Source organism: Giraffa tippelskirchi, chromosome 9, assembly GCF_054371585.1.
Source record: "Giraffa tippelskirchi isolate mGirTip1 chromosome 9, T2T-mGirTip1v1.2.pri, whole genome shotgun sequence".
NCBI classification, from domain to species: Eukaryota; Metazoa; Chordata; class Mammalia; order Artiodactyla; family Giraffidae; genus Giraffa; species Giraffa tippelskirchi.
The window spans coordinates 109,491,834-109,517,416 of NC_137283.1; the positions used below are offsets into that span (position 1 = coordinate 109,491,834).

Here is a 25,583-nt window from a genome sequence, read left to right on the forward strand (position 1 = left end):
TTCTGCTGGGCCGTGTCACATTTCATAGGTTGCGCACAGATGATACGAGAGAATGCCCTCACGCCCGTTCACTACCACTGCCAGAGTCTGACAGGATAGCTTCCCAGAGGAACTGGCGCCTCGGCTCCAGCCCTTTCTCCCGGGAGGGCTGGGGGCCAGCAAAAGACACTTAGCAGACGCCGACCCTGGGAATCCTACGATGAATCGGACTCTGCCCAAACTCCAGGGGCTGGGCACCACTCGCCTATCTCTGTCACCCTCTGCCGTGAGGGGCCAGGAAGAGGTGGGAGGAGCTGAGGATTGCACCCCACCCCGCCTTCCGGGGATCACCTCCAGAGCCCCGCCCCTTCGGGGCGTCAGGGCTGCGCCGCAAAGTAGGGAAAATTCTTTGCCGCAGAACAGCCCGCCTCCGTCTTTACGGCAAGACGTATTTCACTCCTCTAATATGGCGTTCCCCATTTAGGCAGCGGCCGTGGTTTCTACCATAGATGGACGTGGGCAGTGCTGGGTTGAGGTGTTGTGTGTCTAACCCAGACTGCGGGAATCTGCAGTTAAAGTTCGTTTCTGGTCACGGCTCCAAAAACCCACCATCCTCTTGAGGGTCAAGAATCGCCGCTTTTTTCTAGTTCCCGCAAGTTCCTCATCTGTCCCTGGCTTGTTCCCCGCGCCACCTCCGGACACCCTTAAGTCCCTGAAACCCTCAGACTCAAACTATGAGCCTTCGGCAGCTGCTTTTGCGCTTGCCCCGTTATCTTCGGGCCTCGGGTCCCCCGCGTGGCCCCCTCAACACCATCTCCTCGGTGATCTCTTGGCGTGGTCAGTCCTCCAGGTCCCCGGCCCAGTGGAACCAAGTGGTGTCAGAGGCGGAGAAGATTGTGGGCTACCCCACGTCCTTCATGAGCCTCCGTTGCCTGCTGAGCGACGAGCTCAGCAACATCGCTATGCAGGTGCGGAAGCTGGTGGGGACTCAGCACCCTCTGCTTACCACAGCCAGGTGAGCTACACCTTCGCCCCGACACTCGCACACACTCGAGTCCTTTTTCCTGGCCAATACACTTTTCCTGCCTCTCTCAGACTGACTGCCTGTTTATTTCTTTTTACTCCTTAGTTTCCTCAGCCTTCCTAGACATTCGGTGTTGTGTCTTAGCCCACTCACCTTAACATACTTTTATTAACATTTGTGATGTAAGAATGAGAACACGTGCGATTTTCGCGTTTTTGCTTCTTAGCTATTGAAGGTGAAGTTGCCTCGGTGATTTGTGGAAACATCGAGTAGGGATGTGGGTTTGAGTCACTTCCTAGAAATGGTCTTTTAAAAGTGGGATAGTTTTATTTTCGGTTCCCCATTATTCAGGAAGACACCTCTAGAAAGAATGGGTTGGGGGGAGATAGGCCAAAAGTTAGGCAGTCACTTGCAACTTTTGTCTCAGGCTTGAAGTAGGAATTTATCCAGTCGGTATTCATTTTCCCTTGGGATTTTTATCACTTATGCTGGACTGCTACTGTGAAACCTGCTTTTAGGACTTTAAGGACCACAACTTTTGGTTCCATTTTTTAAAACCCCACCTTTATATTAATAAGTAATTGCAAACACATAGAAAAGTTGCAGGAATAAAAATAATACAAATAACATACTTCAATTATATTCACCTATTATACACACACACACACACACACACACACACACACACACACACTATTCATGTGTATGTAAACAAAATATATACACCCACAGATGTTTTTCCTGAATTGTTTGTGGTACATTTCATATGTCATTCCTTTACCCCTAAGTACTTCATTGTGTATTTCCTAAGCGTAAGAATATTCTTTAGGTAACTCCAGTACAATAAGCAACTTACTTGTCCCTAGGGAATATTTGGCAGTGTATGGAAATGTTACAACTGGGGTGTGCTACTGGTGTTTAGTAGTTAAGAGGCCAGAGATGTTGTTAAACACCCTGCAGTGCCCAGGGCAACTCCCTACCTTGAAGAATTAGGTGCACTAAAATGTCAGTAGTACCACTGTGGAGAAATCTTGGACAAAATTATAATTTTTCTTAAATGTTTTCTTAAAGAAAAAGCACAAACTTTTGAAATAATTAGAGGTTCATATGCAGTTGGAAGAAGTACTATAGAGAGGTCCAGTGTATCCTTTGCAGTTTTGTCCCACAAGCAGGATGTTTACACTGATAAATTTCCATCACTACAAGGATCTCTCATATTGCTATTTTATAGCTACCCTTACTTCCCTTGCCCATTCTCTTGCTTTAATTTTTTATGAGACATCTGCTATTTCTTTGTTACTACAAAAGTTACCAAATAGCAAGACCAAATAGCAGTAGTAGAGAGATTTTATTTCTTGGGCATCATTCCCAGTTATCAGGAATGTCATTTTATGAGTAGGTTAAACTTGTTTTGAAGCTGGGATGTTAGTTCTCCGGAGATTCTAGATGATACACACTCAGAACACACAACATGTATCTTTTAAAGCTTAATAGTGAGAGGAATGAGCTTACTGCCCAGTAACATAACTTTTATCAATCCTGTTGAAGCTGTCTCTATTCACTGGGCTATCTCCCTGATCCCCACCTGAATTTTGTGTTTATTTTTCCTTTTTAAAGTTGCATGAGTGTTTTCTTAAATAGTAATGTTTTTAATAATGCTCATTTTTTAAATTTACAAATATTGTAGTTTATTGCATGTAGTCCTTTGTGACTTGCTTTTTAAATTCGTCATTGTTTCTAAGATTTATCCCCATTGTGTTAACTACACTTCGTTAGTTTTTCACTGATGTGTAAGATTCTGCTGTGTAAATACCATAGTCTTCTTTCCATCAGCATTTGGGTTCTTTGCAGTTTGTGGTGTTAAGAAAAGTACTGCTGTGAATATCCTGAACATGTCTTCTGGTGTACTTGTCTTGAGAGAATAAAGGAGTGTGTACACATGGTCAGCTTTAGGAGATAATAACAAATTGTTTTCCAAAGTGGTTATACCAGTTTACATTCTTACTAGCAGTGTCTGAGTTCAAATTACTCTGTGTTCTCACAACACATGAACCATGAAATGTCTTATTTTTTGCCGATCAAATAGTGGATTTCTCTGTATGTGATGGGAATATGGTAGTGTTAGCAGTGGAGGATGTGGTAGTACAGTGAGCCCTCCAGATCCGTGAGTTCACAGCCACAGATTGAACCAATTGTAGGTTGAAAATATTCAGGGGGGAAGTTTCAGAAAGTCCCTTGAAACAAAACTTGAGTTTGCTGTGCACTAGAAACTATTTTTATAGCACTAATATTGTATATACAACCATTTACATAGAATTGGCATTGTAAGTAATCTAGAGATGATTTAAAGTATAGGGGAGGATGTGCCTTGGATTATACACAGATACTGTGAGGGATTTGAGAATCCTCAGATTTTGATATCCATGGGGGTTCCTGAATCTAATCCCCTTGGACTACATATTACATTGTGGATATACATATTGTAGTTTCTATAATAAAGCATTGACATGAAAAGGGCAGAACTAGAAAAAGCCTTAGTAACGTGCATATTCTGAGAATTGCAGTTCATCTACTTGTCAGAGTATCATTTGGGGTCTTAGAGATTTCTTCTGAGGCCACCAGAGACACTCTAGAGGAAAGCTTGTAAGACTAATGGCTCTGAAACTTTCCTGATTGTAGCCTCCCCTGCCTGCCTGTCCTTGATCTAATACAGTGAAACAATTGGAGAAAGTTTCAGCAAAGCCATAGTAACATATGTGGATTACTTTATTTTGTAAGAAAAGAAGGAGTTAATCTGTATATAGTTTTGTTACATGTTTAAATTCTTTAAACAGTCTAAACTCACAGGCAGTCAGTGAACAAAAAACTTTGGGGGAGGCGATCATGTATACATCTATTTCAGCAAAGAAGCAAGCATTTGATCCATAGGGTAGGCAGATTGTGGTTATTGTAAATTATAGCTAAAAACATGGATTAAGTAGCTATATTGTTTCACATGCTGCACCTTACTTTGTTGAAATCTTGTTGGCAGAGCATTGATAATTAAGACAGAGAGTGTCTCAGTATGGCTAGCCAAAGGACACAAAGACCCCATTTAGTTAATATAGTTAAGACCATAGGAAATTGGATTTGGTAAATTCTTTTACTTAGTTCCGTTTTACATTTTGAGTTTCCATTATTTACTTATATTGATATTCTGATACCTTGGGTCATTTTACTTTTGGGGAAGATAAACATGGTGTATTAGGGATGAATCATATCTGATAGCCCTAAAATTTAGATGTACGGTGACATTTTTTGGCAAACGAGGAGAAAAGAAGGAAATCACCATAATTCATTATTCACTACTTTCTCTTTTTTTACCTAAGCTATCTCATCAAGAAGAAGGGAAAGAGCCTAGAACTTACTTTTATCTTTTATAACAGTTTAATTGAGAAGTGAGATTAAATTTAAAATCTTGAGATTTGGTGAGATAATGACCATATTGCTAACAACAGTGTAGCAATTAATTTTTTTACTCTTGTTCTTCTAGATGTTCTAGTATCTCTTTGTTGTAAGTTCCAATTAGATAAATAATCCTCAGTTCAATGTTTATTAAAGCTTATGGAGGAGTATAAAGAACTCTATAATATGGACCATGTCCTTTGAGACTAGGCATCGTGTTGGACACAAGTATAGTTACAGAAATCTAACAGAAGGAGATAAATGACTTGTGACTGTTGAGTAGTAGAGATACATTAGCTATTACATTTAGAGACACTACAGTGACCTGGTGAAAGATAAACACTGTATGATATTAATTATATATGGAATAAAAAATAATCTAGTAAATATAACAACAACAACAAAAGCAGATTCACAGGTATAGAGAACAAACTAGTGGTTACCGGTAGGGAGAGGGAAGTGGGGAGGGGCCAGAAAGGAGTAGGGGATTAAGAGGTATAAACTACTGGGTATAAATTAAATAAGCTACAAAAATATATTGTATAACACTAGGAATATACCTAGTATTTTTATAATAATTATAAATGGAGTATAACCTTTAAAAAGTATGATTCACTTTGTTGTATGCCTAAAATATATACCATTGTACATTTAACTGTCCCTCAATAGCAAACGTAAAAAATAAAATAAAGTGGCCTAGAATAGTAGAGAATCTTTCATGAAGAAATTGGGGTGTGATGAGACTGGATGGATGAAAACTACATGTGTAGTCTTTTTAGGATGGTGGTAATATATTACAGTTTTTTCCTTCTTGATTCTTTTCGTTTTCCTTTCTTCTCCAGGCTGTCATACTTCTAGGCATAGTGAGTGAGTGAAAGGCGTTCATTCGTGTCCAACTCTGCGACCCCACAGACAATACAATCCATGGAATTCTTCAGGGAGGACCTTAAAAGCAAGAATAAGCAGTGTGATAAAGTGAACAGTATTAATGGAGCTATAATAGCTAAAGCAATATTGAAAAAATAAAAAGAAAATGGAAGGAGTCATTCTACCTAATGTTAAGTCTAATATATATATATAACTTCATTGATTAAGACACTGTGGTATTGGCAGAGGAATAGATAGATCATTGAAATAGAATAGGGAACTCAGAAATAGATGAACACAAATATACCCAAGTTGATTTTTGACAAAGGTGCAAAAGCAGTTCAATGGAGGGAGAATAGTCTTTTCAACAAATGGTGCTCGAACAATGTGGACATTATATAGACAAGAAAATAAACCTTGACCTAAACTTCACACCATATTAAAAAAAAAAAAAAGATCTGTGTTAAGTGGAATTAAACGTGAAATGTAAAACTATCAAATAAAACTTAAGAAGAAAACATAGGAGAGGATTTTTGGAGTGTGGACTTGGTAAACAGTTTTTAGACGTGAAACCAAAAATGCAGTTCATTAAGAAAAAAAAAATCAATAATTGGACTTCATCAAAATTGAAAACTTTGTTCTGCGAAAAGACCTTGTTAATAGGTTGAAAAGATTAGCCACAGGGAGAAAACATTTGTAAATCAGTTATCTGAAGGGCTTGCATTCAGAATATATAAAGATCACTCTGAACTCAATGGTAAGAAAACAAACAATTAGAAAATGGGCACAAAGCCTATAAAGACAGAAAATAAGTATATGAAAAGCTGTTAAACAATATTAGCCATTAGAAAAATGTGTGTTAAAACCATGATGAGATACCACTGCATACCTATTAGAATGATTAAAATAAAAAATACAATATGAAATCTTGGTGAAGATGCAGAGAAACTAGATTTCTCATACATTGCTGATTGTTATTGTTCAGTCATTCAGTTCAGTCACTAAGTCGTGTCCAACTTTTTTCGACCTCTTTGTAGCACACCAGGCCTCCCAGTCCGTCATCAACTCTGGGAGCTTGCTCAAACTCGTGTCCATTGAGTCGGTGATGCCATCCAACCATCTCATCCTCTGTTGTTTTTTTCTCTTCCTGCCTTCAGTCTTTCCCAGCATCAGGATCTTTTCCAGTGAGTCAATTCTTTGCATTAGTGGCCAAACTATTGGCGTTTCAGCTTTAGCATCAGACCTTCCAATGAATATTCAGGACTGATTTCCTTTGGGATGGACTGGTTGGACCTCCTTGCTGTCCACGGGACTCTCAAGAGTCTTCTCCAACAGCACAGTTCAAAAACATCAATTCTTCAGTGCTCAGCTTTGTTTATAGTCCAACTCTCACATCCATACATGACAACTGGAAAAACCATAGCTTTGATTAGACGGCCCTTTGTTGGCAAAGTAATGCCTTTGCTTTTTAATATGCTGTCTAGGTTGGTCATAACTTTTCTTCCAAGGAGCAAGCATCTTTTAATTTCATGGCTGCAGTCACCACCTGCAGTGATTTTGGAACCCCTCAAAATAAAGTCTATCACTGTTTCCACTGTTTCCCTGTCTATTTGCCATGAAGTGATGGGACCAGATGCCATGATCTTAGTTTTCTGACTGTTGAGTTTTAACTTTTTCACTCTCCTCTTTCACTTTCATCAAGAGGCTCTTTAGTTCTTCACTTTCTGCCATAAGGGTGGTGTCATCTGCATTATCTGAGGTTATTGATATTTCTCCTGGCAATCTTGATTCCAGCTTGTGCTTCATCCAGCCCAGCATTTCGCATGATGTACTCTGCATGTAAGTTAAATAAGCAGGGTAACAACAGTATATAGCCTGCCTTGACGTACTCCTTTTCCTATTCGGAACCAGTCTGTTGTTCCTTGTCCAGTTCTGTTGCTTCTTGACTTGCGTCCAGATTTCTCAGGAGGCAGGTCAGATGGTCTGGAATTCCCATCTCTTGAAGAATTTTTCACAGTTAGCTGTGATCCATGCAAGTCAAAGGCTTTGGCGTAGTCAATAAAGCAGAAGTAGATGTTTTTCTGGAACTCTCTTGCTTTTTCGATGATCCAACGGATGTTGGCAATTTGACCTCTGTTCCTCTGCCTTTTCTAAATCCAGCTTGAACATCTGGAAGTTCTCGGTTTTGAGCATTTTGAGCATTCCTTTGCTAATGTGTGAAATGAGTGCAATTGTGCAATAGTTTGAACATTGTTTGACATTGCCTTTCTTTGGGATTGGAATGAAAACTGAACTTTTCCAGTCCTGTGGCCACTGCTGAGTTTTCCAAATTTGCTGGCATATTGAGTGTAGCACTTTAACAGCATCATCTTTTAGGACTTGAAATAGCTCAGCTGAAATAGTTGAAATAGAAACTTGAAATAGTTTAGTTGTTCAATCGTGTCCAAGTCTTTGTGACCCCATGGATTGGGATTATCTGGGCTAGAATACTAGAGTGGGTTGTCATTTCTTTTCTCCATGGGATCTTCCCAACCCAGGGATCAAACCCACATCTCTTGCATTGCAGGCGGATTCTTTACCGCTGAACCACCAGGGAATTAAATGTAATTATCCATTTGTTCAAAATATACATTTTTATATATTTATTAAAATTTTTTTAATATTTATTTAATTTTTGGCTGTGCTGGGTCTTCATTGCTCACTGGTTTTTCTCTAGCTATGGTGAGCGGGGGCTACTCTGTAGTTGCAGTGGATGGACATCTCATTGCAGTGGCTTCTCTTGTTGCAGAGCATGGGCTCTAGGGCACGTGGGCTCAGGAGTTGTGACTCCTGAGCTCTGGGGCACAGGCTTAGTAGTTCTGGCGCACGAGCTTAGTTGCTCCAAGGCATGAGGGATCTTTCCTGATCAGGGATCGAACCCATGTCTCCTGCATTGGCTGTTGGATTCTTTACCACTGAGCCATCGGGAAAGCCCTATATTTTTATTTTTAATCATTTAAATTTCTATAAATCGTATTATTTTTGAGTACTTCTAGCTTTTATGAATTCACTGCATATGCTATCTATTGTCAAGAACTTAAAGCTTTTAGTAAACATGGAGGACACTCCATGTTTGAAAGGTAATGAATAATACTTTTTTTCGTATAGAATTGGTTAAATTTTTGTTGTTTAACATAGCTGATTCCATTGTGCCATATGGCTTTGTTTTCATTGATTACTCTTGACAGATTTGACGCTTAGGATAAATTTTTGTTTAAATATTTTGTCTTTTTACTGTTGCCTTGAGAAAACTGTGATCTCTATTTCAGGTTTAGATAGATGGGATCAATTTGGTATGCATCTATTGGAGACAAATTATGACATTTAGTCCCTCTCTTAGAGGGTGTTGATACTTTGGTAGAGACTTTTTGTTCCTGAGTTTGCTGCAGTTTCTTACTACCTAAAAAACCTAATTAGTTTTTTCTGTGTGGTAAAATTCTTCAGAGCTCTTTGAATTTATTATTGGATATTTAATTTTAGTCTCTTCCATGTTTATGAAAGACCCTTTCTAGATTCAGTTCTGTAATTACTGTACTGAAAGCCTACCTTACTTATGAAGGACTTTTTCTTGGATGACTTGGAGAAAATTATAAATTTTAATTCATTCCACAAATATTTGAGGTGCTCTCGGCATGGATATACAAACAAGAATAATACATAGTTGCTGCCCTTCAGGAATTCATGAGAGGCAGTAGAGTGGGCACGAGCTCTGAAATCAGACTATCCCGACTCTGCCCCTTCCAAGGTATGGGATCTCAGGAGATTTACTTAACCTCTCTATGCCTTAGTTTCCTCATTTGTAAAATGAGGATAATAATGGTATCTATTAATATGTCTTAGGGTTTTATGAAGAGTAAATGGACATATATAGAAGAGTACCTGGAACATAAAAAGTAGTCACATTTTAGCAGTTACCCTTATTATTAGAAAGTTTTTTTAGTTGGGAGGCATGCAGATAGAGAATATTGAGATAAATTCTGTAGTATGTGTGAGCCATATGCAGAAGGGAAAAAAAATCTCTAAGAAAATTGAAGACTTCCAAAGTTGAGGTGACATATGAGTTGGGACATGTTGGATGAGAAGGAAATGACTACGGCTGGAAAAAATAAGACACTAGAAGTTGCCTAGCAAAGTGTAGGGAAGTAGTAGTTAGGTGTACCCTGAACATGGGATGGATGAGGCAAAAAGAATAGATTGGAAATGTCTGCTTCTTCTAAGATAGGATAACATGCTGCAAACAAGTAGGAAACTGGATAAAAAATATGAACAACCATATTCTGCTTAGGGTACAGGGAGCACAAGCTTGTGATCCCTGTGAGTGAGAAAACAAATGAGGTGAGAGCTATGATCACTGTAACTTTCAGCTGAGAGGTACATTCCAAACAGCAGCACAGAGAGGAAACTCCAGCACAGGATGCTGGCACTGCTGAATTGAAGAGATGGATCAGATTTGGGGGAGGCTGAGGCAGCTGGAAATGTGGGACAGATTGCAGAAGAGGAGAGAGCATGTACAGAAGGGCTCCAGAAATCTCAGGTGCCCACTTGAGTCTGTTGCTGAAAACTGAGCAGCACACACACAGGTTGAAGCTCCCTGAGGCTGGAGCGCTGTAAAGCTGTATAGCTCTGAGTTCTTTGGGGACTAGAAGACATGCAAGTTGACTGGACAGTGTGTAAAGAACTCTTTGATCAGCTGGACACTCTAGAGAACCCAGAAAAATTATGCCTTAGTAATGGGACAAGAAGTATTCTTAATGCCTACTAATTAATGTTAGCTCAGAGCTAGTAGGTAAAAATCCTCAAGAGGATTGGGTATTTTCCTTTTGCCAACTCTCCATTATCTGGGTAATGGCCAGAGATGCATTTGGGCAAAAAAATCTTCCAGAAGGGATTTGGCCTCTTATCCAAGAACTGAGGGTCTTGGATTTGACTGAGAGGCCAGGAGTGTCTCTAGTAGTGCCTCAGACAGGTCTCTGTTCACTAGACCTGGAGTTATTTGTTTTTGATTATTTAAATCAAAACAGATCTTAGTGGGATGGCTGTTGGTTTGAATTCTTGGGTCTGATCAATTAAATATAGACAGGGATTTCTACCTATCACAACAAAACCTGAGATTACCTAGTATTCCCAATATCCACCTTGCTGCCTCTTAAGAGTCACCATGCCCCCTTTGCTTCTGGCAGTTAACTGCTTCCACTAGATCCAGCCTTCCCTGGGCTCCTACCATCACTTTCTGAGTTCAGGGAGTCCATTTCATTTGTAGTCTCTCCCATCTAAATCCTTAGCCCTTTCTAGAAGCCACTAAAGTGATTAGTAATGATTGTGGGATACCCTTCACTAATCTTTTTGTTGTGTCAAGAGTGAAGATGTTACCGAATTGCAAGTCCGTGTGCCTGATGCACAGTGAGGCCAATCAATACACAAACATTAGAGTTTGGGACAGAGAAAAGTTTATCACAGGTTCATATGGAGAGATGATGGGTGGCTCATGCCCTAAGAACCCCAAAGTTAGGGAAAGCTTTCACTAACTAAAGGTGAGAGATGGGCTTGGTTAGTTGTTGCAGACTTGTTGGTGCCAAATTCTTTGCTCTTGAGGTCAGGTAAGCATGTTGCCTTGAAATCTCTACCAAACGAATGTTATTCTCTTGTCTGGATAATAAAGGGCAAGGTCCCAAGGCACAACTTTCTTTCTCTGAGGTCCCAGTCCTGGCTAAGAGGAGCAGATCCCAGTTGGCAGCTTCTTTAGGGCCAGGTTCCCACACCTTGCCCAGCTCTCATCTCTAAGGGAGCCAGGCACCCAACCCCACTGGCCCTCAGTCTCCTCAGGCTGCCCAAGTGGGGGAGACCAGGTCTCACAGTCTGCCACCTAGGCAGACGACCACTGCTATTACGTCGCAGAGACAGGGATGGGGGAGAGGTTCACTGTTGCCTCAAGGCCTGGGCCGAGACAGTCAAGGGCCTTAATCGGGGCTCTGGACCCTGCAGGATGTAGTCCCCAATCTGTTCCCTGGGTCCTCCAGCTCACCCACTGGCCCAAGGTTGGGTGAGCTGGAGGGCCTCCAGGAGAAGGCCTAAATCTGCCTCTTACCTCATTCTCTACTGATGACCATTACACCACTGACTCTTGGTTGAATCACTTCTCTAATAGTCCCTCATTGACAGTTACTTGTGGGCAGGGCCCACTGTGGCACTGCCCTATAGCTGAGCAGGACAACCAACAGTTGCTCATGGACAGTTGGTTGCTTGTGGGCAGGGCCCTGAGGACTGACCAATGGCTGAGCAAGACCTGTTGCCTAGTAATGGGGTGTGGCATAATGAGGCACAGCAATAGGGGCCTGCTAAGGGCTGGGCTTATCCTGCTCTTTTACAGAGAGTCTTCTGGGCCCAGTCAGGAGACACGGTAAAAGCAGTATGTTAAATGAATTAAGGTTTCATATAGTTTGAATAAAGAATAGTGGTGAGAGGATAGCATCTTTCCCATGCATGCGTGCTAAGTCACTTCGGATGGTCCAACTCTTTGCAACCCTATGGCTGTAGCCTCTCAGGCTGCTCTGTCCATGGGATTCTCCAGGCAAAAATACTGGAGTGTGTTGCCGTTTCTTCCTCCAGGGGATCTTCCCAACCCAGGGATTGAACCCACATCTCTTACATCTCCTGCATTGACAGGCAGGTTCTTTACCACTAGTGCCACTTGGGAAGCCTATCTGTCCCATGGGATTCTGCTTTCCAAGAACCGCCCCATACGGTCAGAACCATTTTCATACTGCGCATTGCAATTGAGTTTTGTAATAGCACGTGGCCAGTGCAGCCCTTTAGCACACAGCCCTTGCTGTGCGCCATTACCTGGACCCCTCCCACAAGCAGCCAGCTTTCAGTGAGCAGCCATCAGTGGGCCATTCAGCCAACCGTCTGTGGAATGGCTGTCATCAGGTATAGAGTGAGGTAAGAGCTGAATCCTGGCCTCCCCTGCAGCCCTCCAGTTCACCTGGCCTCAGGCCAGTGGGTGAGCTGGGAGGCCCAGGGAACAAACTGGAGGCTATTTCCAGCAGGGCTCCAGAGCCCTCACCAACCCACTGAGTTTGTCCCAGGTCTTGAGGCAGCAGTGAACATCTCCTCTTTCCCCACCTATGGGACCTGGTGGGGGCCTGCCACCGCCCCTCCTCCACCCCCCCTTGAGCGGCCTAAGGAATCTGAGGGCCAGTTGTGTCCTGGGAGCCTGGCTATGGATGGGCGGTGTCTGGGGACTTGGCTCTGAGAGAGCTGCCAACAAAGATCTGTCTCTCTTCGCCAGGACCAGGACCTCAGAGGGGGAAAGTTGTGCCTTGGGACCTTGCCGTTTCTTGTCAGAACAGAGAGTAACGTTCATTTGGTGGAGATTTACAGGAATATTGTTACCTGACCATGACCTGACCTTAAGACTGACACTAAGAAGTTTGCAACAACTAACCAGGTCTCTCCCTCACCTTTCCTAGAAAAGGGCTTTGCTGAAGGCTTTTGGAGAGTTAGGGGTTTTTAAGGCATGGGCCATCCATCTCCTTGCACAGCCCTCAATAAACCTTTCTCTGTTTCAAACTCTGACATTTTGGTATTGTTTGGCCACACTGAGTGTCAGGCACACAAACTTGCATTTCAGCAGTGGTTTCAGTCAAGCACCATCATCTGTCATAGTAACTTAATGCCAATTTGTAATTGTAGTTGTTTAAGAACCATATCCATACAGTGTTTATAATTTTCATACTAATACACATTTAAAGAACATTAAAGAACAAAGCTGGTGGAGGTGATGGAATTCCACTTGAGCTATTTCAAATCCTGAAAGATGATGCTGTGAAAGTGCTGCACTCAATATGCCAGCAAATCTGGAAAACTCAGCAGTGGCCACAGGACTGGAAAAGGTCAGTTTTCATTCCAATCCCAAAGAAGGGCAATGCCAAAGAATGCTCAGACTACCACACAATTGCACTCATCTCACACGCTAGTAAAGTAATGCTCAAAATTCTCCAAGCCAGGCTTCAGCAATACGTGAACCGTGAACTTCCAGATGTTCAAGTTGGTTTTAGAAAAGGCGGAGGAACCAAAGATCAAATTGCCAACATCTGCTGGATCATCAAAAAAGCAAGAGAGTTCCAGAAAAACATCTATTTCTGCTTTATTGACTATGCCAAAGCCTTTGACTGTGTGGATCACAATAAACTGTGGAAAATTCTTCAAGAGATGGGAATACCAGACCATCTGACCTGCCTCTTGAGAAATCTGTATGCAGGTCAGGAAGCAACAGTTAGAACTGGACATGGAACAACAGACTGGTTCCAAATAGGAAAAGCAATATGTCAAGGCTGTATATTGTCACCCTGCTTATTTAACTTATATGCAGAGTACCTCATGAGAAATGCTGGGCTGGAAGAAGCACAAGCTGAAATCAAGATTGCCGGGAGAAATATCAATAACCTCAGATATGCAGATGACAACACCTTTATGGCAGAAAGTGAAGAGGAACTAAAAAGCCTCTTGATCAAAGTGAAAGAGGAGAGTGAAAAAGTTGGCTTAAAGCTCAACATTCACAAAACTAAGATCATGGCATCCGGTCCCATCACTTCATGGCAAATAGATGGGGAAACAGTGGAAACAGTGACAGACTTTTTTTGAGGGCTCCAAAATCACTGCAGATGGTGATTGCAGCCATGAAATTAAAAGACGCTTACTCCTTGGAAGGAAAGTTATGACCAACCTAGATAGCATATTAAAAAGCAGAGACATTACTTTGCCAACAAAGGTCTGTCTAGTCAAGGCTACAGTTTTTCCATTGGTCATATATGGATGTGAGAGTTGGACTGTGAAGAAGGCTGAGCGCCATAGAATTGATGCTTTTGAACTGTGGTGTTGGAGAAGACTCTTGAGAGTCCCTTGGTCTGCAAGAAGATCCAACCAGTCCATCCTAAAGGAGATCAGTCCTGGGTGTTCGTTGGAGGGACTGATGTTGAAGCTGAAACTCCCAATACTTTGGCCACCTCATGCGATGAGTTGGCTCATTGGAAAAGACCCTAATGCTGGGAAGGATTGGGGGCAGGAGAAGAAGGGGATGGCAGAGGATGAGATGGTTGGATGGCATCACTGGCTCGATGGACTTGAGTTTGGGTAAACACCGGGAGTTGGTGATGGACAAGGAGGCCTGGTGTGCTGCGGTTCATGGGGTCGCAGAGTTGGACACGACTGAGTGGGTGAACTGAACTGGACTGAACTGAAAGAACATTTTAATAAAAATCATGCAAGGCATACTGGATGGCTGAATTTTTACACTTTAAAAATACTCCAAATATTGCTCAAGGTTGTGGAATACTGACTAGCTTGTGTTCTTAAGTCTGGGCCCAGTTAATAAAGTTGGTTTTAGGTTCTAAAGTGCTATAATATGGTTAAATTCTAATGATGAGGATTCCGATATCCACATCTCTCTTCTCATGTTGCTCATTACTGCATTGCCAAATGCTTTTCATCAATATGTATTCAATAATTGTCCTTGATTCTTTTATAGGATTCAGAATTTTCATGTGTGTGTGTGTGTGTGTGTACGTGCTCGTGCATGCGTGTGTACCTGTTTTACACACCTGGGAGGTTTTTTCGTTACCAAAATTTATTTATCTCTGTTTGTGGTTTTAAGAGATTAATGAATGTTTTCCCCAGGAACAGCTACCCTAGAGTAGGTTTTAAAAATGGATACTAGATGTTAACCATTCAGATAGTTGTTTCTGATTTAGTCCTTATTCGAAGTTCTAGATACAAATCTTTGGTTTATGGAGTGCAGCTGGATTTGCTTTTCTTCCTGTGACTCACCAGTGTCTTCTCAAAGCCTTTCATTTTTTTTCTATTTTTGTGCACTGAAACTTCATTTTAACAAATGTTTAAAAATAGCTTTAAAAATTACCATTCTCTTGGAATCTCCTTGGAAGTTTATTTTGTTTGCTCCAGAGATTTTTTTTTTTTTTTTTAGCAAACTGATTTGGTTTTATTTCCAGAACTATGAGGCTGCAGATACTTCTAGTGAATATTATGTCATATTCTAAAAACTTAGCAGTGTGTTTTGAATGTTTCAAGCACTGGTAATTTGCATAAGCCTATTCTTTATAGTGTTTAATAATCACAGGGCTTTGTGACAGGTACTTCCTATATCTTAAATGGTTAAATATCACCAAATAAATGAAATTTATTTTATCCTCAATAATAGTGGCTTCACAAATCTTCATCAACATTTCTTTGTAACTTTAGGCTGTTTCTTTTATATTACTGTGTATTTAAAAGAATGTCATTTAGTTTCATAGGACTAATACTAACAAAGCTTTTATTAAAAACATTTTTATGTAGTTATATTTAAGTATTATTTATTTTTTTCATGTGCTTATTATTCCATAATACCCCTGATTAAAAACAAGCATGACTGTATGACAATAAAGTGTGCCTGGTATGATTTTATGAGTACGTAGAAAAGAGCCCCAGAAATAAACACCTAGAGATTAGTGGTCCTGGCCCCAGCATTTTAACCTAACTTTAAAAATACTTATGGATGTACCTGGGCAACTTATGGAAAAACTGAGATGGAGCTTTTCCATCCTCGATGACTTTTACTGTTTCATAGGATATGTTAAAAAAATAATTTCTTGATATTGAATGTTTGTTAGAATAATATATTCGTTTGTTAAATGGTCAGGGTAATGTCTCTTGCCCCATAAAAGGGTAGTCCTGGGAGCTTGATAGTTTAATTTTTCTTGAAACTTTATAGAATTTCTGAATATCTATGTGTCAGTTTTCCAGTGAAGAATTTCTTTTAAATTCCTGGTTGATACTGTCCTGCCACTTGTTTGCTGCTTGTTCCACTTTCATTTAGTGGTGGGTTGGGAAATGCATATGGATTTTAATTTTAACTTGGAATTTCAAATAATTTTTGTTTAATTTAATTACAGTGAGAGCATAATATTTAGTAAGGAGCACTGCAGTGAGGGAGGCAGTACTGGCTGAGGCTTAGAGAAGAGCATGGGCTTGTGAGCCAGTCAATACCCAAATTTGAATTCCAGTACTGCCATTTCCTAGCTATGTGAACTGCAGAATATTTTGAGCCTTGTTACCTCATCTGTAAAAGAGATGACATTATTATTATTCACAAGATTGTAATGAGGATTACAGCAGACAACACTGTAAAATGTTTAGCTCAAATGCTCTATAAACGTCGCTGCTGTTGTTAGCTATTGTTTGTGCCCAGTAATTTTTTTCTCTGTGATTTTAGATTAGTTTTTTTCCCCCCATTCCCTATGTTTACTTGAAGGATAGTTTTAGGAACCCAGAGAGATATTTCAGATGAAAATGATTTGAAAGGTATACTATACTGTACAAATATAAGGTGAAAGTGGAGTATTACGACTGTTATTATTAGAGACCGCAGTTGAAGCTGTTTAGTATAGTGGAAGGAGCATAGTTTTGGAAGCAGATTGACCTGTTTAGACCTGGCTTATGTCATTTACCAGCTGCTGTTGGACAAGTTGACTACTCAGCTTTAGTTTTCTCATCCCTGAAAATGAGAATAATAATACCTATCTTGTGGAGTAATGATAATACCTATCCTGTTGTGAGGCTTGAATGAAAGGCCTAGGGGACAACATAGTTTCTTTCCCTGTTTCTAAGTGGAGAATAGGAAATGTCCCTGGCAAAAACAAATATCCTTTCTGAAGCAAAATACAGATTAATTTTGGGTTACAGTTGATTATGCTTTCATTAATGAATTGCAAGTAAAATAAGATCAACCAGTGGGTTAGGTAGATAACTAATGGATTAGGAGGATGAAGAAAGTAGGGGTACTGGTTAACCTGTGGCCCTGAATTAGATTTTAGATTTTGAAATGGTTTAGTATAAAGAAAGGAGTTCAAGCTAGGAATACAATTGGCTGCTGTGAGTGTGTTATAAACCAGACAAAGTAGAAAATAAGGAGCCAAGGGATCTCTTAGCTGGGAGAGAATAGTATATGTCAAGATCTTTTGTTAACTCTAGGTCATTTTAGCAATGAGTAAGGTATTATCTCTTTTTCTCTTTTTTTAAAAACTCATGCCAAGAATAAAGGAGAAATGTCTGGGGATGGTAGAGCTCACAAAACTTTCTTTTGGGGTTTAGTATACTCTTCCATGGGTAAATTGGCTGCTATCTGTTTAAGCAGTCATTGCTGCTACTGGAGCCATATGAACACTTAGACATCACAGTAGTTAGAGGTCTAAGACAAATTTTTAGATAACGGCAGTGCCCACTCTAGCTTTTTGGATTATGAGCAAGGTGCCTGCTTCTAAAAATGCCTATCAAATGTTGACCTCTCACTGTATAGCATTTTGATCAAGCTTCGTACATATTGATAGATTCTACCCTTCTATGATGTGGGGTCAGAAACTCCTTAGTAGCTTCCTGTGTTCTGTTGGATACAGTTTGACCTGTGCATGGCAAAACATCCCTTCCTTCTCTAGTCACTTCTGGCACTCCCCTCTTTCCACCCTAGGCAATAGCCATAGAAGATAAACCGTCTACATTCGTATCTGGTTAAGCATTGCTTCACCTTGAGGACTCAAGTGTTAGCTCTTTTGCTAAGCAGTCCCTGATTTCTCCAGGTTAAATGTTTTGCTCATCCTCTACCTTTCATTCTCTTCAAAAAATTGGAAGCAATGACACTATTGAGCTTGCATTTTCCATTGTCTTAGTCTGCTGGTGTCAAGTGGTGGCTGCCTTAGACTGAGCATGTACACTTTAAATATATACAATTGTATTTGTCAATTATTCCTCAATAAAACTGGAAAAAAAAAAAAAGATTGGGCCTATGTCCTTCAGTTTACCATTCAAGATTCTCTAGCTACAGCTGGCTACTTCATAGATTAATTGGCCTATCTGGCTCCTTTATTTTGAACCTCTGACTTAGGTATAAGTATTTCTAAGACTGAACTTTTTGAAAGAGATTGTTTTGTCTGTATATTCATATTGCTTGGCATATATTTGACACACAGAACCTTTCCTAACCAGAGGCCTTTTTCTGACCTTTTTGCCTTACTCATTAATTTAATTAGATCATGGGTGTTTATCTTACATATTATTCTTCATAGCATAGAATATAATGGTTGAAGATAGTGATCAACTCTGTCTCAAGACAGAGAAGGAAAAACAATGCACTTGAATTGTAGCAGAATTGATTACAATTAGGTAGAGAAACTTTTTCCTAGCTATGGCATTTTTTAGGAATGAGTTACCATGAGAGGCTGTTGCATCCTTTTATTTTGAAATATTCCATGGGATTGGCACATACCTTCTTGAAGACAGAAAAAGCAAAATTAAATTCCTTCTGAGTCTAGTGATGTTCAGAATATTTCAGACAATTTTTACTATATTTAATATATAGTATGAAAATATACTAGCTTTAAGACTATAAGTTTGGACAGAATTTGAGAATAGATTATAATCAGCAGGTGCACAAATTCTGCAAAAAATATGGAATTTGTCATTCCATAATTTGCTCCTCTGTGAAAAACAGCTGCCTCCAAAGAATGCCTCTTCATACTGTTGGTAAATTAATTACAAATGCAGGGAGCAATCTCTGTTTCATATGATTGTGATTTGTAAAAATAATTTAGATGTACACTATCCACAAACAGTTTTTTTAAATAAAGTAACAATCCTATATCTAAATCCTCATATTTTGACATTACATGTATGAGTGTCATAAGTTTAAATTCTGGGACTTTGAGGCAGAAATATAAGAAAGAGCTCATTTAGGGTGGAATGGCAAACATTTCTAATTGGGAGGATCCTCATTTTGATTTCTGCCCTCCTGCCTCCACCCTTAACCAAAAACCAAAGCAAAACATCTGGAGTTATTTAGGCACTATAAATATTCCTAAAAGAATGGACCCCTAATCATAAAACTTTTCTGGCACAGAATAATTCTCTTGAATAGATGGAAGACATATGATTGGTAAAAGTATATTTGAATTCATGAAGGCTCCCACAAGTCATGAGTGCAGAGTTTGGGAGCACTGCGGGCTGACACTGATGGAGTTCGTATGTTTTTAGAGAAAAGCAATCCTTTAAAATCCATTAGTGCACAAGGGTTATTCCCTCAGCTTTTCCCTTAGACTCTTCCTCAACAAAGGTAGCCTACTTGTTAAATGATGGTTGTTTTACTTTCAAAGACATTTGCCAAAAGTATACATTTAGTTTTAGTCTATTTTACAATGTTTAAACAAGTTTTGTTGCTAGGAGAAAACAATGCCCTTCCAAGTCCCTGTCTTCAACCTCTGCTTTGTAGTTCTGTCCCTATAAATAAAGCAGAGGGAAGGGAGGAGGAATAATAGCTAAGACTTGAAAAAAAAATTAGTATCAGTTAAGGAGTGAACTTGAAAGGCATAGCTATGATTCCAACCAATATTTATTGACCGTCTACTGTGTGTTAAAACATAGTAAAAGAGCTTCCTGTACGTACTCAAGGAATTAGTGTCCTTGAGGGAACTAGATGTAAACATATGAAGTTTAAAGTGTGGGAGTCAGGAAGAGAGAGTTATTATCATGGTAATTTTGAATAAAAAACAGCAGTTAACCATGTGGGAGAATTTTAACTTGATGAGCCAGGGAAAAACTCTTGATGATTTTGACATATTTTAAGTCCCCTTAATTCAGGCCTGTAAAATAAAAGCAAAAAAGTTTTTTAAATGCTGGAAGGGCACAGAGAGAGTGATGCCCTCTGAGATACTCACTATGAAAGCAGTGATATTTTATTTTTAGGCTTAGACCTTCAAGCAGTTTGAGGGAAAGAACATGTTCAAAGGAGCCACGTGTCTCTACTAGATAGACCTTAGCCTTCAATATATTAAGACAATAAGTCTTGGTAACTACATAGCATCAAATAAGCTTTCAGATAGTCTGAGCTTGATACAAATTACCAGAGTAAGGAAGAAAAAAACTTTCTTGGTATCTTCCTTCTTTCTTGTCCTTAGTACTAAAGTGCTTCTGTATTTCTCAAAATCATGTTAGGAAGATGTTATTATCATTATTGTCATTGTAGTCTCTTTTCCCTTTTACCTGTCTTTCCTTTGCTATATTACAGAGTACACTTATCAGTATGTTTTAATATCTATTTAAAAATATCTAAATCTGTACTCATTGCCATTTACAATTAGATATAAGTAGAGATGTAGATATTATCAACTTTATGGGGAATGGGCATAAACAGTCCTTGGGTTGCATGGACTGTTTTCTAAAGCAAATCTGGTCAAATTTTGTTTGTTTTTGGAATAGAAATGAAGGACATCTTTCCAGGAACCTGGCGGAATCATAACGAAAAAGCAAATGTTGCTGTACTGGGCAGGGTGGTTTTATTTCTTCTGTGACACTAAAAATATCAAGTAGGTTTCAGCAGTATAATATATAAAAATCTCTAGTTGAAAGAACCTTCTTTAGCATGTGTTGTTTGATTTAAAAGTCTTTTCATTTTTATACAAAATGAGACAGTATAGCAGATGACACCACCCTTATGGCAGAAAGTGAAGAAGAAGTAAAGGGCCTCTTGATGAAAGTGAAAGAGGAGAGTGAAAAAGTTGGCTTAAAGCTCAGCATTCAGAAAACTAAGATCATGGCATCTGGTCCCATCACTTCATGGCAAATAGATGGGGAAACAGTGGAAACAGTGGCTGAATTTATTTTTCTGGGCTCCAAAATCACTGCAGGTGGTGATTGCAGCCATGAAATTAAAAGATGCTTACTCCTTGGAAGGAAAATTATGACCAACCTCAGTTCAGTTCAGATGCTCAGTCGTATCCGATTCTTTGCGACCCCATGAGCTGCTGCGTGCCAGCCCTCCCTGTCCAACCCAACTCCCAGAGCCCATCCAAACTCACGTCCATTGAGTTGGTGATACTGTCCAACCATCTCATCCTCTGTTGTCCCCTTCTCCTCCTGCCCTCAATCTTTCCCAGCATCAGGGTCTTTTCAAATGAGTCAGCTCTTCACATCAGGTGGCCAAAGTATTGGAGTTTCAGTTTCTCCTTTCGGATGGACTGGTTGGATCTCCTTGCAGTCCAAGGGACTCTCAAGAGTCTTCTCCAACTCTCACATCCACACATGACCACTGGAAAAACCATAGCCTTGACTAGATGGACCTTTGTGGGCAAAATAATGTCTCTGCTTTTTAATATGCTGTCTAGGTTGGTCATAACTTTCCTTCCAAGGAATAAGCGTCTTTTAATTTCATGGCTGCAATCACCATCTGCAGTGATTTTGGAACCCAAAAAATAAAATAATAAAAAAATAAAGTCTCTCACTGTTTCCACTGTTTCCCCATCTATTTGACATGAGGTGATGGGACCACTTCTCATCTTTCACTTAATACTTTGGCCACCTCATGCGAAGGGTTGACTCATTGGAAAAGACCCTAATGCTGGGTAGGATTGGGGGCGGGAGGAGAAGCGGACGACAGAGGATGAGATGGTTGGATGGCATCACCGACTCAATGGACATAGGTTTGGGTAGACTCCGGGAGTTGGTGATGGACAGAGAGGCCTGGCGTGCTGCAATTCATGGGGTCGTAAAGAGTCGGACATGACTGAGCGACTGAACTGAACTGAACTGAACTGATGGGACCACTTCTCATCTTTCACTTGCATCAGGAGGGTCTTTAGTTCTTCTGCCATAAGGGTGGTGTCATCTGCATATCTATAAGACCTTTTAGAACTAACACCCCAAAAAGATGTCCTTTTCATTATAGGGGACTGGAATGCAAAAGTAGGAAGTCAGGAAACACCTGGAATAACAGGCAAATTCAGCCTTGGAGTACAGAATGAAGCAGGGCAAAGGCTAGTAGAGTTTTGCCAAGAGAACGCATTGGTCATAGCAAACACCCCCTTCCAACAACACAAGAGAAGACTCTACAAATGGACATCACCAGATGGCCAATACCGAAATTAGATTGATTATATTTCTTTGGAGCCAAAGATGAAGAAGCTCTATACAGTCAGCAAAAACAAGACTGGAAGCTGACTGTGGCTCAGATCATGAACTCCTTATTGCTAAATTCAGACTTAAATTGAAGAAAGTGGAGAAAACCACTAGACCACTCAGGTATGACCTAAATCAAATCCCTTATGATTATACAGTGGAAGTGAGAAATAGATTTAAGGGACTAGATCCAATAGACAGAGTGCCTGATGAACTATGGACAAAGGTTCGTGACACTGTACAGGAGACAGGGATCAGAACCACCCCTAGGAAAAAGAAATGAAAAAAAGCAAAATGGCTGTCTGAGGAGGCCTTACAAAAAGCTGTGAAAAGAAGAGAAGCGAAAAGCAAAGGAGAAAAGGAAAGATATACCCATTCGAATGCAGAGTTCCAAAGAATAGCAAGGAGAGATAAGAAAGCCTTTCTCAGCTATCAGTGCAAAGAAATAGAGGAAAACAATAGAATGGGAAAGACTAGAGATCTCAAGAAAATTTGAGATACCAAGGGAGCATCTCATGCAAAGATGGGCTCAATAAAGGACAGAAATGGTATGGACCTGACAGAAGCAGAAGATATTAAGAAGAGATGGCAAGAATACACAGAAGAACTGTACAAAAAAGATCTTCACAACCCAGTTAATCACGATGATGTGATCACTCACCTAGAGCCAGACATCCTGGAATGTGAAGTCATGTGGGCCTGAGGAAGCATCACCACAAACAAAGCTAGTGGAGGTGATGAAATTCCAGTTGAGCTATTTCAAATCCTAAAATATGACCAACCTAGACAGCATATTAAAAAGCAGAGACATTACTGTGTCAACAAAGGTCCGTCTAGTCAAGGCTATGGTTTTTCCAGTGGCCATGTATGGATTTGAGAGTTGGACTATAAAGAAAGCTGAGCACCGAAGAATTGATGCTTTTGAACTGTGGTGTTGGAGAAGACTCTTGAGAGTCCCTTGGACTGCAGGGAGATCACGCCTGTCAATCCTAAAGGAAATCAATCATGAATATTCATTGGAAGGACTGATGTTGAAGCTGAAACTCCAGTACTTTGGCCATCTGATGCGAAGAACTGACTCATTGGAAAAAACCCTGATTCTGGGAAAGATTGAAGGCAGGAGGAGAAGGGGACAAAGAGAATGAAATGGTTGGATGGCATCACCAACTTGATGAACATAAGTTTGAGCTAGCTCCTGGAGTTGGTGATGGACAGGGAGGCCTGGCATGCTGCAGTCCATGGGGTCGCAAAAAGTCGGACACAACTGAGCAACAGAACTGAACTGAAGTGAATGACTGATGATTTTGAGCATTTTCTCAGGTGCTTATTTGCCATCTTAATATCTTGTGGTAAAGTGTCTCTTCAGGTCTTTTTGCCTGTATTCAAATATATCGTTTTCCTTTTGACATTTTTTATTTTTATTTTTTAAATTTTTATTGTTTTTTTTTCTTTTGACTTTTTAAAAAAATAGTTTTATTTATTTATTTTTGGCTGTCCGAGTCTTTGTTGCTGTGAGGCCTTTTCTCTAGTTGCAGTGAGTGAGGGCTCCTCTTCACTGCAGTGCAAACGAAAGCTTCTCACTGCAGTGGGTTTTCTTGTGGAGCATGTGCTTGAGGGCACGTTGGGCTCAATAGTTGTGGTTCCTGAGCTCTAGAGCACAGGCTCAATAGTTGGGCACGTGAGCTCAGTTGCTCCATGGTATGTGGGAAGTTCTCGGACTGTGGATGTAACCTGTGTCTCCTGTATTGGCAGGTAGATTCTTTACCACTGAACCACTGGGGAAGCTCATATTATTTTCTTGTTGAGTTTGGAGAGTCCTTTATACACTATGGATACAAAATCCTTTGGATTTGTTATTTGCAAATATTTTCTCCCAGTCTGTGGCTCATCTTTTTATCTTGTTAATGGGGTCTTTCATGAAGTAAAAATTTTTAATTTTAATAAAGTTCAGTTGTTGATTTTCTTTTCTTTTATGGATCAAATTTTTGATGTGATGGTTAAGAACTCTTTTCCTAGCCCTGGGTCTGAAAGATATTCGTCTATGTTTTCTTCTAAAAGCTTTGTAGTTTCACTTATGTTTAAATTTGTGATTCATTCTGCACATGCTTTTGTATATAGCTTAAGCTCTAAGTCAAGGTTCCTTATTTATTTTTTGTCTATGGATGTCCAGTTATTCCTACATGATTTGTTGAAAAGATTCTCCTTCCTCCATTGAAATGATTTTGCATCTTTATAAAAAATCAGTTGGTGCATTTGCATTGATCCATTTCTGGGTTATCTGTTCCGTTGATCTATGTTTCTCTTCCTTTACCAGTACCACACTGTATTGATTACGGTGACCATATAGTAAGACTTTACATCAGATAGAGTGATTTTTCCTGCTTTTCTTTTTTGTAAATTTGTTTTCAAATAAGCTTGTCTGTCCGTGCTCAGTCACTCAGTCATGACCAACTCTTTGTGACCCCGTGGACTGTAGCCTGCCAGGCTTTACTGTCTGTGGAATTTTTCCAGGCAAGAATACTGGAGCAAGTTGCTGTTTCCTACTCCAGGGGATCTTCCTGACCCAGGGACTGAACCCAAGTCTCTTGTGTCTTCTGCATTGAAAGGCAGATTCTTTACAGCTAGCGCCACCTGGGAAGCCTCAAGCTTGTTGTGGTTATGGTGGCGGCAGCAAAACCTGGTACCTCCTCTTGCCAGTGTGTGGAACTGACTCTGACTGAGGCCAGGAGAATGTGAGGTGATAGTGCTCTGCTGAGGTGAGGTTTTGAACATTCAGTTGAGCCCAGGGTGGGAAGGATAATTTTTTAGGAAATATAGATGCTTCTAATGTTAAATGGATACATAGCATCATTTAATATTATTTTTGTAGAAGATTTTCCTTTAATGATATCAATTCAAGACTATTATGTAGTGTTTAGAATGGCATTATCCTGCTTGAAAGCAAAGTAATATATGGCTAAGTACTCAAGGACCTTTCTGTTGTTGTTTTCATTTTATCCACTCTTGTCAGGGACTTGGTTTTAGGTTTCTACAGCAACCGCAGTCTGGACTACATAATACCAACACTTGGTGTGCGTGTGGTGTTAACTCTGATGCCTTCTACGCTACATGTGGCAGAGTTGCAGTTGCTATGGAGATCAACCTTTGACATGCTTGGTTGATAATGATGTTTCTCATATATGGATATTGCTGCTATGAGTTGACCAAGAGATGCATAAGACTTTGCCAGTGATTT

General features: G+C 40.1%; 1 protein-coding gene and 1 long non-coding RNA gene across 4 annotated transcripts in view; one reads left to right on the forward strand and one right to left on the reverse strand.

Annotated features, from left to right (window-relative positions):
* The first annotated feature begins 417 nt into the window (after positions 1-417).
* PDSS2 (decaprenyl diphosphate synthase subunit 2) overlaps positions 418-25,583 on the forward strand; it is a 253,400-nt gene continuing 228,234 nt past the window's right edge. For all 3 annotated transcript variants that reach the window (XM_081526868.1, XM_081526870.1, XM_081526869.1), the window contains exon 1: positions 418-994. In XM_081526868.1, coding sequence (XP_081382994.1) covers positions 714-994 — 281 coding nt within the window. In that variant the 5' untranslated portion in view covers positions 418-713. The remainder of the gene's footprint in view (positions 995-25,583) is intronic.
* LOC145520460 (uncharacterized) lies at positions 3,755-11,601 on the reverse strand. The gene is made up of 2 exons (XR_014064483.1): positions 11,439-11,601; positions 3,755-5,392 (listed from the first exon to the last, which is right to left on the reverse strand). It is a non-coding gene; the product is annotated as an uncharacterized LOC145520460 (long non-coding RNA).